The sequence below is a fragment of the Orbicella faveolata genome, unplaced genomic scaffold, assembly GCF_042242905.1.
Source record: "Orbicella faveolata isolate gen_17 unplaced genomic scaffold, um_ofav_v1 contig_2, whole genome shotgun sequence".
Taxonomy (NCBI): domain Eukaryota; kingdom Metazoa; phylum Cnidaria; class Anthozoa; order Scleractinia; family Merulinidae; genus Orbicella; species Orbicella faveolata.
The window spans coordinates 20,345,787-20,359,950 of record NW_028301547.1 but is presented as its reverse complement, the minus strand read 5'-3'; the positions used below and the strand labels follow the sequence as shown (position 1 = coordinate 20,359,950).

The 14,164-nt window shown below is 37.6% G+C and overlaps 2 protein-coding genes across 2 annotated transcripts; one reads left to right on the top strand and one right to left on the bottom strand.

Annotated features, from left to right (window-relative positions):
- The first annotated feature begins 1 nt into the window (after window position 1).
- LOC110046078 (SUMO-conjugating enzyme UBC9-A) lies at window positions 2-7,873 on the top strand. Its single transcript, XM_020751749.2, has 7 exons — window positions 2-206; window positions 317-380; window positions 545-564; window positions 875-947; window positions 3,096-3,205; window positions 4,145-4,224; window positions 6,108-7,873. The coding sequence occupies exons 1-7, from the start codon at window positions 141-143 to the stop codon at window positions 6,169-6,171; spliced, it is 477 nt and encodes a 158-aa protein (XP_020607408.1). The 5' UTR covers window positions 2-140; the 3' UTR covers window positions 6,172-7,873.
- On the bottom strand, window positions 7,799-12,808 carry LOC110046079 (DBH-like monooxygenase protein 2 homolog). The gene is made up of 3 exons (XM_089290189.1): window positions 12,471-12,808; window positions 10,190-10,336; window positions 7,799-9,406 (listed from the first exon to the last, which is right to left on the bottom strand). The coding sequence occupies exons 1-3, from the start codon at window positions 12,738-12,740 to the stop codon at window positions 9,149-9,151; spliced, it is 675 nt and encodes a 224-aa protein (XP_089146315.1). The 5' UTR covers window positions 12,741-12,808; the 3' UTR covers window positions 7,799-9,148.
- Between the last annotated feature and the right edge of the window lie 1,356 nt (window positions 12,809-14,164).

Genomic DNA, 14,164 nt, shown 5'->3' with positions numbered 1-14,164 from the left:
AGTGTGTCACGTGGTACCCCGAAAGAGAAAAAGTCGTCGTTGACAGGATTGCATGACTTTTGTGGAATCGTTCGTAAAGTTCCAGGATTACCTTCCTTTGTGCTGAAAACTTGATTCTGAGGAGTTGAATTTATTAAGTTATGTCTGGTATTGCTTTGGGCCGACTAGCAGAAGAAAGAAAAGCTTGGCGCAAAGAACATCCGTTTGTAAGTTGTTCTACCCCATTTCCCCTCAGTTAAAATGTTTGAATTGATCGATTTTAACTACAAATGAGTTTGAATGGCTGTTCTTAAATGAAAACAATTTACATTTGCAGGGATTTGTGGCCAAACCATTGAAAAATCCTGATGGTACTCTAAACCTTATGATTTGGGAATGCGGTAAGAGAAACGAGAATCTTCTTGTTCAAACCATTAGAGTTAGTTAAGGTATCTCAAGATATCTTAACATACCAAGCTTAGCTTTCGATTGATAATCACACGACGTATTTAAACTTTTTGCCATCTCGAAATAATGATTGTTATTTTTTTTTTTTTGCCTGTAGCGATCCCTGGAAAGAAAGCGGTACGTAGATGTAAATAATAACAATGATAAATTTTGGATAGTTTCCTTTCATACCGGCCCTTTATCATCTGTTGTCATTGTCACTTTCTCTCAAGAACTCGTGAAAAATCAGTGGGAATATTTTCAAACATTTTATAATATGAGCATGCTTTTACTTTGATCTCACAATTCTGACGTTAGATATTATATCAATGATCACATGGTGTTTTCAAGTTAAGGCAAGAACTCTGAAACTTTTATTCAACATAGATTGCGGAAAAAGTCGGTCTACAGATCGATAAATCATTTTTTTTTTAATTCATTGCTTTAGACTCCTTGGGAAGGAGGCTCTTTTAAGCTGAAGATGAATTTCAAGGAGGACTACCCATCATCTCCACCAAAATGTAAGAAATTTGATCTTCGTAAATAATGCTTAACGTTTTATTTTATCACACTGTTATTTGATATTTTATTTCAATTATTGTTATCACTTGGAACGTTGGGGAGAGTTTTTATCATTGTGTCCCTCAAGATGTACACATTATTAAGTGATTAGTGGTTCCATGAAGTGCTTGCTTGTTAATTTCTGTGCCTTGTCAATTCTGTGACTACTTAAACTGATTTTCACTGACTTTGTGTATTTATGTAAAACACATCACATTTACATATTTCCTTTTATTATTTATTTTTAGCAAGTCTTTTTGGCAACTTTGCATGAAGACTTCCTTGTTATTCTTCGACTTCCTGTTTCTACCCAAACAAATATATTGCTCATCAACATATAATTTTTAATAGCTGCATGTAATACCAATGATAAGTTTGTTCAACATCTTTTTAGACTAAAATACATCTTAAAATGAATCTGTTCCTGACAAGAATTTTATTTCTGACTTTTTCATAGCTCCACTGCTATTGGATAAGCTAGGCTTGTCGAAAGCAAATCAATAAGATAACAAGCATTTTAAAACTTGACAATGAAATCTTGGCGAGGTGAAACCATTTCATGCGTCAGCTTTTTTCACATTGAAGTGCTTTATACTGAAATTATTTTGTTATGTAACCAGAACTGCCAGTTATTAGGCTAGTAAACCATAATAATTATGTTTAATATGGTTGACTCAATAATTTTTCAAATATACAGATTTGAGAATCAAAGTTTGAAGCTTAGTGTGTAAGATCCTTTTGCGGACAGAAAGAGAAAAGGCAGGCATGATACTTTGACTAGGAACTGAATTAAGTTTGTTCAGGGTGTGAACCTCAGTAGGTTAAGTCTGCATTTGAGCCTAGTGGACTATTTGGCATCAGGCCATCACCTGTCTCCAGTTTCTGTAGAATGAACAGAAGCAACTAAGAGTATTTCTACTCTCCCTCAGATGGGATGATAGTCCATTGCAGGGTTACCCCCAAGACCTCCGTAGGACAAAAATGGTGGCTGTACATTTTACCATGTTTTATGCCTTGTGAACCTAACACAGCCTATAAGGCACAAAGAAAGTCAAATTTTTACAATATTTTTCCCTGTACTAAGGACACTGTGTAGCCTAGGTTTGAAGATTTTATAACTCTTCTGTACGTTTTTATGAACGTTGTTAAGGTTTTCGTGTGCTAAGGACTATGGTTAAATGTACCAGTTGCCATCTTTTTTCTTATGGAGGACTATATTCATTGGTATCCATTTATACATCAAGGTGGAGAGAGACACTGTGAGAGTATAGCGTCTTGCTCAAGAGCACAACACAGTGGCCCCAGTAAGATGTAGGGTTTGAAACTGCACTTGTTGATCTAAAGTCTAGCGCACTAAACATTAGGCCAGTATGCCTTCCACAAAAGTGAACTTCAATGGTTATTCCATAACCAACGAACTAGATGGATCAAGCTGTCAGTTTTCTTGCCGTGACTAGAGTGTTTTTCAGAGAGAGGGTACATGACAATTTTTCTAATAGTCCTGTTCACTGCGTACTTTTCTTATTCACATTACAATGTGATCTAATGTGGATGCAAGGCAATTTCGGGCAGAAACTACGAAATTACCCAAAATTGCCTTACATACATAAATTATTGGAATATGCTGTGATGTGATGAAGTTAAGCGTGAAAAGGGCTTTTGCTTTGTGGTACTCCTTAGTGTATTTACTTGTGACTGGTTTTGCTTGGGTGGTATGGACAACTTCACAGGTCCTCTAATATTATGTAATTGAGCGATTTCACATAATCGACCTCAAATCCCATCCGATCACACAATTCATGAAAAATCGCATAATTCACAAAAAATCATACAATTTTAACAAAATAAACCATTAGTTAACGCTTTATCTGGAAAAATCATTTATCTACATGTCATTTCAAGAAGATTTGCCTTTGCCTCAGGAAAAAATTGTGTAATTTGCTTTATTTATCGCATAATAGCCTGTTCTTGTAGCATAAACTGCTACAAAAATTTCACATAATTTCGGGGGTTTTTATCGCTCCCTATCAGAAGGTCTGACTTTGGACCTCATGCAGACTAATAATATTTGTACTGTCTTTTTTTGTAATTATATTCTGTATCTACAGGTAAATTTGAACCTCCAATCTTTCACCCTAATGTATATCCATCTGGCACAGTTTGTTTGTCGCTCCTGGATGAAGAAAAAGACTGGAGACCTGCCGTCACTATAAAACAGGTAAAAATAGTTTCTACATTAACTCTAGACTGACAATTTGAACGTTATATTGTGAAATACAGTACAATTGCATGAATAAATGAAGGCAGGCAAAGCGTTCATTGCTATTCCATATTCAAAGAATAAATTTTTTCCTCTCAATTGCTATTCAAGAATCTCAAAACTAGATACTTGAAACTTGAGCGCCAAAAACTTGATTCTGGAATCTGGATTCTGGATATAACAAAGAAGACTACGTTTCAAATTGAGACTTGCAACTTACATGTTAACAGTACTTTAGATGAAACCATGACCATAATTAATGAGGTGGTTGACATCCACACATGCACTTTTCAATTTATAGAGATGTGTGTGACATACATTACGACTTTTTACTACAATAGCAAATGTCACATTGATAGGAAATGTTTCCAGTTTTAATGTTGGTCCCTCAAAGCAATCATTTGTCTGCAATATTTGTTTCAAGTCCCATTTTGAAAGGGAGAAGGTGAGCATAGGTAGGAAACAAACACCAAAAATGAATAGTGGGCCTGATACACTGCAGTTTAGTTTCTCATCATGTACTAATAGACCAGTTGGGTGGAATTCTTGTCACAACTGTTGCCTGAAACAACAGTTCATCCCTTCTTCTCAAACTCAATAATTCATCAAGTTAAACAAAGGAAATCATGACCATGACAGTGTTTGGATATCTCATCTTAATTGGCATAGATTTTTACGATTTTGTTTCTCCACTTTCTCCTTAGTTTTAGTTTTGATTGAGAAGATATATCAAACACTTAAAACAGTTTTTGACCACATTTCCAAACACCTCAAAGTTCATCAAAAATACTTCACCTCACGTCGTATTTTGAGCTCTCTTCTTGGTGTTCGGAAATGTGGTCGAACACGGTCTTTTGTGGTTGATATATTACTTAAAACACACCATCAACTTTTCAGATACTATTGGGAATTCAAGACTTACTGAATGATCCAAACATAAAAGATCCTGCTCAAGCAGAAGCATACACTATCTACTGGTAAGTGCTGCAACACAAGCCCTAGGATTTCAAATTTCATTGGTAGCACTTCGATCATGGGATGCGATTGGTATTGGAAAATTTTCTTGACAAAATTTCACACCCAATTTGGAAACATAAAAGAAAACGAAAATAGTGTGAAAATGAAACAAAACTATTTAGATAAGCTTACACATTCTCAGTGGCATAGATCTTGGCCAGTAAGCTTAAGTTTATACACTGTAAACAATGTGATATTCTCCGAAACAGGGAAATGGTTTTGAAATCAGTACAACATTACCTCTTCCCAAATGTTTTTTTTTAATTATACAAAGTCAACTTTTGTACTTCTTCTTCTTCTTCTTCGCAGTAGATTCCATGTAAGCAGATTGCTGGGATGAAAATCAACAAATGTAGCTGGTTTACCCTTTATCAACCATTCTTCCACCACCTTAAATCTGTCTCAGACTGCATTGCACATACCATGCAATGCACTTTGGGATGGATACCACATGGTGGACGGCTGATGCAAAACAACGTTTTAAGTGTCATATATAATTGAAGTGCTTATCAAAGAAATTACTCTACTTTTTGAGAATTAGAACAGGAAAAAAACTTTAATCAATTGAATTGAATTTTTTCGGCAAGGCTGAAGATATCCGTGGCAAACAGTTTTTCAGTTCCATTATTCTGAATCACAGTCACGACACGGTACCAGAAATAATCGTTACCGTGAAATTCTTGGTCATTTCCTTGTACATGTATCTTTTATTTTACACTCTAAAGCATTCCAAAGTGAAAACTCATTTTATTCAGGGCTCTCATTAAGTTTTGATTCACCTGTAGCCTTGATCTTCACACCTGTAACAAACGTGTTACCTGTTGAGTGAATTTTATCAACTACAGGCAACTTCACCCATAACATCCAGGAGTTTCATTAACGTTTGCAGCTGGAGTACAACTGGTTTTCACAGGCGGGCAAAACTATTTGAACTGAACGTCTTTACAAGAAAAACTTTCTGCTAGATGGTCAGACTAGGCGGACAAAATCATCCTCACACCCAGTCAATTTGCCAGGTGCCTGGCTCTTAATGAAACCCCAAACATCAACGGTCCACTCAACATACCCAGCCGTGGCAGGTGTTATGGGTTGCTGCCCTTTTTGACAGCCCTGGTATTGCAGTGTGCAGAGAATGTCATATCCAATAGCCTGAGGCTAGCAGATTTTCCAGTCAGGCTTGTTGATTTTGTCCGTCTCTTACCAGCTGGGCAAGAAAAGTTTCTTAGGGAATCTACAAAACTACTGTATGAGGAGGTCTTTTGGGGCGCTAGTGAGGCTAATTTTCAGGCTAGTACATCATTGTTAAAACCCAAAAGTTTGTTTTCTTTGCATCCTGGTATTGGTAGTAACATCTGTTTTTCTACTCATGAAGCCTTTGCCTCTCATATTTAAAGTACCTTTTGACAGTGGGACACTAACATAAAGTTCTAATACAAATAACCTTTTTGGTGGTGGTAATGTGCAGTTCCAGAAAATATCCATTCTCCCCCCACAGAAGGGATTTGAATTTCCAGGGGGGGCGGGGGGGGGGGGGTGGAGGTTCTCTAAGACCAAAAACTTTAAAGAATGTATCAAGTTTAATTGGAATTTCCATAGGGGTGGGGGGTCTTGGAAAAAATCCCTTCTGTGGGGGAGGTATGGATATTTTCTGGAACTACACAATGTTGCTAAATTGTTAATTGAATTTTATTACATTGAATTGGGTATAAATACCGAGCACTGCAAAGTGAAAATTTACCTTTTCGCTTATGAGTTCTGTTTTTGGATGCAATATTGAATCTGTTTTGTTGTTTATTTTGTGCATGAGAAATAATGTTGGGTTTTTGTGATTTTATTTTTTCAGCCAAAATAGATCAGAGTATGAAAAAAGAGTGAGAAGTCAAGCTGCGAAATTTACAGCTACATGATGAAAGGGTAGCGGTTCATACATTCGCTTACAGACATGTGGGTTTACAATAACAAGCGGAAGGATTTATCTTATTCTCTTATTCATAAGACAGTTTCAGTGAAATAGGAGCTGCAACAAGAATTTGTCCTTACTGCGATACGGCTGTTGTTGTGACAATGATAAACATTTGTTAGAAATCATGTCTGTGTTTTTAGGGAGGCTACAAGTTTTTTTGTGCTGTACAGTGTAATGAACTTAATACATGTTGATGCATTGCCAGACAGTTGAGAGGTGAACAAAGACTAGTGTAGACCTTGCTTGTCTTTGGTTTTGTTAGGTGGGATGTATGCTGCAATATTCAAAAAGATGTTTAAGTCTGGTCTTAGAAGTTTTGTGTTGAGTTTTCTGTTTCTTCTGAACTAAACTCAAAAATCTTGAAGTAGTTAAAATGCCATGCGGAGTGGTGAAGAAACATGCAGTTCTCCTGTAAGTGCTTAATTAGGAACTCTTGAGTTTGGTATAGAAGACCGAAGATCCTAAGTACATGTAACTAATCAGGTGATATGTCACTGACTTGATACATGTTACTCATAATAATATAGATAGTACATATTATATACTCCAAAGCCCTGTGGAAACTGTTTGGAATAAAAAATGCTTGAAATAGGCTATTTCATTTTGCCCTTGACCTCTGCATTAGAGCAAGTCTTTTTGCAAAACCATTCATGAGAAAATATCCTCTACCTGCATGTTCCTTATTTTCTCGTGATTTGTTTTGCAAGAAGACTGTGTTGAAAGAAGTAAAAAGCAACTTGTAAATGGCCTATTGACAGTCACTCTATTTTTATAACGTTATTTTGCTTTGTTTTATCTCGCAAAGCTGGTAGTTTCTCGTAACTGTAGTTTTGAAAACAAAGACAGGTTATGTTAAGGGAGAAGCCCCCGGATGAAGTGGTGCAGTGGGAAGTGTTAATCCCTTCCTTCCCATTTTGCTCACATCTTTGGTTCGTGTCTTTGGGGCATTTTATTTTATGACTTATGTCTTTAGTTTATATAACACATGCTCTGATTGGCTAATTCTAGGGCATTATTCTCCTTTGATGTCCACGGGCCAATAATGGGACTGCAGAAACAAAGCAAAAAGCCATATAAAAAACAACTTACTAACCTCAAACGTTTGGTCTTTGTGGGAAAATCTCATACCTCCACTTTGCCATATTGGCCTCGCTATCGCTCAGTCGATACTGCAAGGTGTAAGTTTGAGATTTTCGTGTAAAGACCTCACCCTCGGTTATTAAGTAGTTACATGTGGTAAGAGAAAACTAGCAGCTTCTTGCAATCTCTTGGAGGCAACTGCCCTTCTACTTTTTTCGCCGTTGTTTTTGTTCATGAGTTTTGAGCTTTAGTTCTTACAAGTCTCCTTAAAAGTTTGGACATAATGAGAAGGTAAATTACAGTACTTGATTGAACTTTTCTAGCTGTATTTAAATGTGGGAGACAATTTTCAGCAGATATAGCTTCCTCTGGTTTTTATGACTTACACGCTGTGCTTTCCCCTGTCTGTACGACACTTGATAATTACTATTGTAGAGAAATGAATTCTTCACTGGGACAGTGAAAGTGCATAGCATAAGAACTAAGTGATGTATGTATCAAAGTACAGCTTTATAGCTTTAATCAAACGTCCAATTATTATTAATAAATAATAATGATTATTACTATATGCCATTTCCTTTTAGTTTTGTTGTCAAGAAAATTGGAAGCTCTATTTTAAGCTTACAAACCAGTCTTACGAATAAAACAAAACCTTTTAAACTGCATGTAAAACAGCTATGGTTTAAGGTGGGTCTTGATAATTTAGACCTCCTATTTGTTTGGTAACTCCTGGCAAAGGAACTCTAAACTTGTAGTTAAAGAACGTTTGGTTTACACTGGGTGCACGTGACATAAAAATGTGTTGCCTTGGCAACATTAAAATAGTTTGAATGGAACTTTGTAGCTACTTGAAAAAAATGTGTATAATAATTTGGACTTTTTTTTTCTTGGGGCTATGTATAGAAAGCAATCCATCTAAGCTCTGAGCCCCTCTTGCGGAATATTCTAAGTGGGAAGACTGTGCCACGCCCGTATTTTATCAAAATAAATCAAAAACGTTTTTGCCGGGTAGCGGTTAAGGTTAAAATGGAGGCAATATTCAAAACGGTGTGCTTGATGTGATACGCCCACGTTGCGAAACGTAGTCATGAAACCTTGAAGCATGAAGAAGCGCACTTCACTCCTTCATCCTCAGTTCGTCTCATTTTAGAATGGAATAGGCGTAATCAAAGTAACGAAGATGCCACTTTTGTGAGATTTAAAGGAGCTCGGTCACGTTATTTTGAGTTATTTTGGCCTCGCACAAAATTACCTTTAAGTTGAGCGAAACCTGAAAATAAAAGTTTACTAAGATAAAGAATCACTAAAGAAATAAGATTAACATGGGTTACAAACGACGAACTTGAATAATTTACGGTAAATCTTTCAAGGTCACGTGACAGGTTCTGCCAAGCTATCAAATGCACAACTAACACAAACAGAATAATCACTGCAGGGATATTAAAATGACAACGGCTCAAATGAACGACAAATGTTCCTCTAGAGTGGTTTTAATTAAGGTAAAAGCCAAAACCAAATTAATCAAATCCAACAGAAGCATATATCATAAGCTGCTGCTTCAGAACAATCACAATCCAGGTGACAATCATGCCAATAAAGCAGCGAACCAAATATTAGCTAAGTGGAACTCGATCTAAGCAAAACCATGCATGCAGCCGGTTACTAGGGTAAAGCGCGGCAAACAGCACGAGAAAAGCGCGTTAACCCATGGTTTTGGTTGATCGGTTAGAGTAAGTTGCACGCCGGGTTTTTTCAACCAATCAGATAGCTCAGCAAAAGCAAACCGGTTAGCAACTGAAAAAAAAGTCCGCTATAAGTGGTGCTACGAAACCCAAGTTCCTTCAACGCTCCAAGATGCTCAGAACTGACGCCATGGAGATCGACAGGAAGCTGACACCCAGTGGAAGAGCTGAGGATGTCGGTCTTGTGGTCATTGCTGGTGTTGTCTGCGGAGGAGTGGACGGTATGTCCAGTCCTTCAAAGACGATTTGGTAGGTTTCCATGGTGTAATTTCTGTAAGTGTGCTTGCCAAACATATTCGGGTCGCTTGCATCTTGAGTTTCGTGGTAGGCCCACACTAGATACACTCGGGTGGTGACCTGGGGTGGAGAATTAATAATTCAGTCATTTTGAAAACAGGAAAATACTGTTCCTTTTCTCCCGTTCCCCAACCCAATTTTCGCGCGGCCAGAAAGTTGGAACTACTTCATCCAAACGGTAACGTTTGCTACGAAAGCTTCTTCTTCCTTGGCTTACATAAACAATAGCCTCCATTTTGCGCAAAAATACGCACGGATATTTGTCGGCGGACATTATCTGTTCCGAGAAGCGAGCAGCTTTCCGAGAGCGTAGCTCGAAGAAAACTGTGAGCTTCAAGGAACAGATAATGTCCAAGAACAAATATCCGTGCATATTTTTGCGCCAAATGGAGGCTATTGCGTTTATTATCCTTCAAATATTTTTCGCAACACACGCAGTTTTGAAAATTGGTGAATATTCTCGGATATTCCCCAGTTTTAGCTGGAGAATATTCGGTCACATGACACGTTTAGACCAATCGCACGCGAGCGAAAATATTTGATGGATTATAATAGTTGTTACTTGAAAACTTGACGTCTAAGTTTTTGATAACGTATTTCCCGAATAAACCTTTAGCGTTGGGAAACTCGCACTCTGCCTCAGACTTTTCTATCATCACAGAACTCTACTTCTCGCTTCCCAGCAGCCTCGTTCCCAGAGCCTTTCCCTTTTCCCTGACAAATTTTACTTGAGAAGTCCTGGGAAGGAGGTTGGCTTCGTTCACGCAGCCCTTCAGAAAACAACATTCTCTTCAGTTTTTCGTTAACACCTGACAAAACCCACTACCGTGAAAAGCTACCTACGTTAAACTGAATATCCCGCATGTCATTTGTGTCTCTGGCACGGCGGAAACGGAGTGATGTTATGCCATTCTGCTCTGCTGCACTGTCCAATGTGTAACTTTGGCTTGCATCCAAGTTAGGTCTACCTAGCCCCATTGTGTAGAAGTCCTATTCAAGGAAAGATAATGATTTTCCACAAGATTGATGTACAATGCAAGCGAAAACGATTCGCAAATTATATAAATACAAATGTTTTTTAAACTCTCAGTTTGAAAAGGGCTTTAATTATTAGAACTGTCTTGGAGAACCTTTTGTTGACAGGCGCGAGCACATGTTTTTGGAACAGATATCGCAGACTTTTTTAATTTTTTTTTTCTCTTACTTGAAAGTGGTCAAAAACTCATCTCCAAAAAAGTGAAAGAGTAAATGTGCTGAGTGGTTTACAGTAAAATCAGTATAGGAAAACAAAGTTAAATGTTCTTATGATCAATATCAATTGTTTGATTTTTCATCCTAGGAAGAAATCAGGGATCGAGGATTTGTTAAAATATTTAGTTATAGAAGAGTTTGTATAAGGCAGTAGGATTCAGTGGAAGATGCTAGATCTTAAGTATTTTTCGGTATCATTTTAAAACTAAAATTAGTCTTGCATTGATATATCTCCTTTCCGTGACCTTTCAGCAACTCTTTGATAACTCTACGTCAACCAGTATTTGTGGCCGCCTTGATCAAATATAGGCTGCATGACAAAACGACAAAGTAGGAATCGTTCAAAGGAAGCTTTAGGGCGCTCTCCGATCCGAACGAAAATCAAATAATCCAGCGGTAGTTTTGTCAATCTTCGCTCCCTCTTGGTTTGAACTAATAATCACTGATTTATAAAGAGATGCGTGGATCTCCTCGATGAAGGAGGAGCATGAAATAGTTACGAATATTAGAGAGGTTAAGCATGACGTTAACGGCAGACGGCAAACGGCAAAGACAACTTCTGATTTTCAGTTCTTTTCTTCTAATCCGTAAATAAAGCCCACAAAAATGTACTAACGTCTCCTACTATTCATTGCAAATACAAATAATTTCACTCTACTGTACACACAGCTGAAGAGAGACGACAAAAGTTTCATTTTTGCCGTTTGCCGTTTGCCGTAAACGTCATGTTTAACCTGTCTAATGCGCAAATCGTCCCGATAGTTAATCGAGAGAACATTAGTCAGGAATTTTGGAGACTAGAACGATTACAGAAATGAGAGAATCATTAAAGGTCCATTAAACGAGCAGTGCAATGGCTCTGCATGCGCGCGTTATGTATGTTGCATGATACGGATTTTTATAAACCGTTCAGTCTACAAGCTGGACAACCACGAGAAATAAGCACTGTCTCTGAGGTTTGCAGCGAACCTGAACCAGAATGGTGAGTTTGTTAAACGTCGATCGTTTCGGCTTTGCATATCGTAAGTTAACATTTCTTGAGCTGAGTGCAAACTGAATGAATATCGAACTCGATCCTTAATGAGTTGGGCGTCAACCTTCTCGTCTCAATGCAATCCTTACGCGCTATAATACCGCGAGCAGTAAATACACACTGGCTTTCACAAGCTCTGAAATATATACGTGAACAAAGGTGTCTTCTAAATCGTCAAATAAACATCCGTAAAAAGGACGGACAGAGGCTCTTGCTGAAACTGATTTTAAGAAGGTCCATCTCCCCCCACCTTCTCAATTCATTTATGCTGTGGGCCACAGCATAAATGAATTGCGAAGAATACCTTTTCGTGCACAGGAAAGCTGCTTATGGATTTATCGGACACGGATTTCCATTGTTACCATGTTTTGTGGAGATAAGGTTATCTTTGTATTCGCTAGTTTTCGATTCCAAAAAAAAATTCATAATATGTCTAGTTAGCCGTCCGTGATCCGCCTCGATCTTCCTTAACCCTGTTTCACTCCCAGGAGTAATGGATAAATGCTCCTTACAACACCAATACATTTTCAAGCAGGTAGGCGATAAGAATATAGAAAGACATCAACTCTGAGATGCTGTTTCGAGTCACCAGTAAATTTCCAGAACTATAATCTTAAATGACATCGCATAGTAGTCAAGAAGGAGAATTTGCTTTCAGATCTTGCGAGTGAATCGAAAGGGTCATCCTTGTTTACTTTGGGTTCAGTTTTATTTCTTTAGTGTTTTTTTTTTTAATCATGTCATTCTGTTATTCTGAGGGTTCCAGGGGAAGGATACAAATTACATATTGCAGAAGTTAATTTTAAAGCACAAATTGAAAGATATCAACGAATAACTCACGTTCAAGTAATTCCGTCCAGCGCTCGTGCGGCCGCCGACTATAACATCGTAGTTGACCATTTTCTTCGGCGTGAAAGTAAAACCAAACCCCACCCAGCCTGTCGTGTTCACGTCAACAGCAAAATGTAGCTGATCGGTTGTCCTGTTGTGCATCCACGACACGTTGAAATTACCATTGTCAAACTCAACAGTCGATACATTAGTGCCATTTGGAAACTGGCCGTAGCTAAGGTGAACACAGGTCACAAGTGTTGCCAATAGGAAAAACATGGTTTGGACTTGGTTGGGCGACGGAGTAACTTGAAATGACGTTATGTATGTTACTGTTGATCATTTTATGAATGATTTGCTAATGCATCAATATCTCTACGGAGAAAAATTTGCATCTGTTATTGAATTTAAAATATTGTCATATTGGACGAAGAGAAACGATTTCTAAAGGGTTGTTTTACAATATTTCAGTTAACTAGAGGATTGGGAGTCTTAAAGTCTACAAAAAGACTCAACATTTCAAAGGTATTGAATAGCCACAGAGCTATAAAACAATTAACCCGATATGCAACCACTCAAAATTTTTTAATGTTTTTTTACGAACCTTAATATCTTGTGTTAAGTAATTTATTATGGTAGAGCCTTCATTCTTCTCTAATATCTTCATGAACACGAAATAGTCAAAGGTAAAATTCAAAATATGCTTTCGTCCCTGAAACACGTTTTGAGTGGGGCGCGAATTGAGCAAAGCTGATGTCCGCGAGCGTGTCTCGCACGCTCCTCGCTATCCCACGCTCTTATTGAAGGTAGTGTTCAAGCACTTAAAATTCACTCAAAAATACGCTATATGTACAGAACTACTCGCGAACATTTTTGCAGTTTGCATGCATGAAGTCTCTATAGCATAATTCGAGTTCTAGTTTTCGCCGTACCTGATTCGTATTGCGCATAACCCAGTAATTTAGAGTCAGGTTTTCAATTTTGAATGGCTGGTATATATAAATCAGTGATCTACAAATAGAATAAATGAATAAAGATATCGTACCTAAGGGTACTTTAAACAACGGAAAGGACGTAACATCGGTATGGAATGTACGGCTTTAGCTAGTAACAGGTACACCAAGGGACTTGCAATGCCTCAGTCATTTTTTTTTTTTTCTTTTTTCGTTTCTTTTTTGTTTATGGTCATCATGAACACCCTAAATACTTACGGACATAATTTAACCACTGGCATTGCCTCAGTCATTATTTTTTTTTGCTGCTACGGCCCTGGAATGCATGTAATGCTAAGAGTCATATTGACCTTAAATAATCTCGTCATCTCAGCTAATAATTTTAGCCCTGTCCCACCTTGACGATTTCAAATCTTGGTGGTCACGGAAAAAACTAAAGCTAGTGATTTAAACAGACTGTCAATGGCATACTAAAGTACCGTGACTTAAAAAAATTGCAAAATTAGATATATTCTCCCTGTTGATCTTCAAACAACAGGTTGCTTGATGAGCCTAGAGCAAATCTTAAAACGTATGGTGAAAGGGCTTTTTCCGTGGCGGCACCAAGGCTCTGGAATAAACTACCCCTCCAGATCAGACTTTCATCATCAGAGGCAGTTTTTAAGGCTAATCTTAAGACTTATCTTTTTAAGCGTGCATTTGATTTGTAGTTTTTACTTTTTATTTGTAGCCTAATTGTATTATATAGCG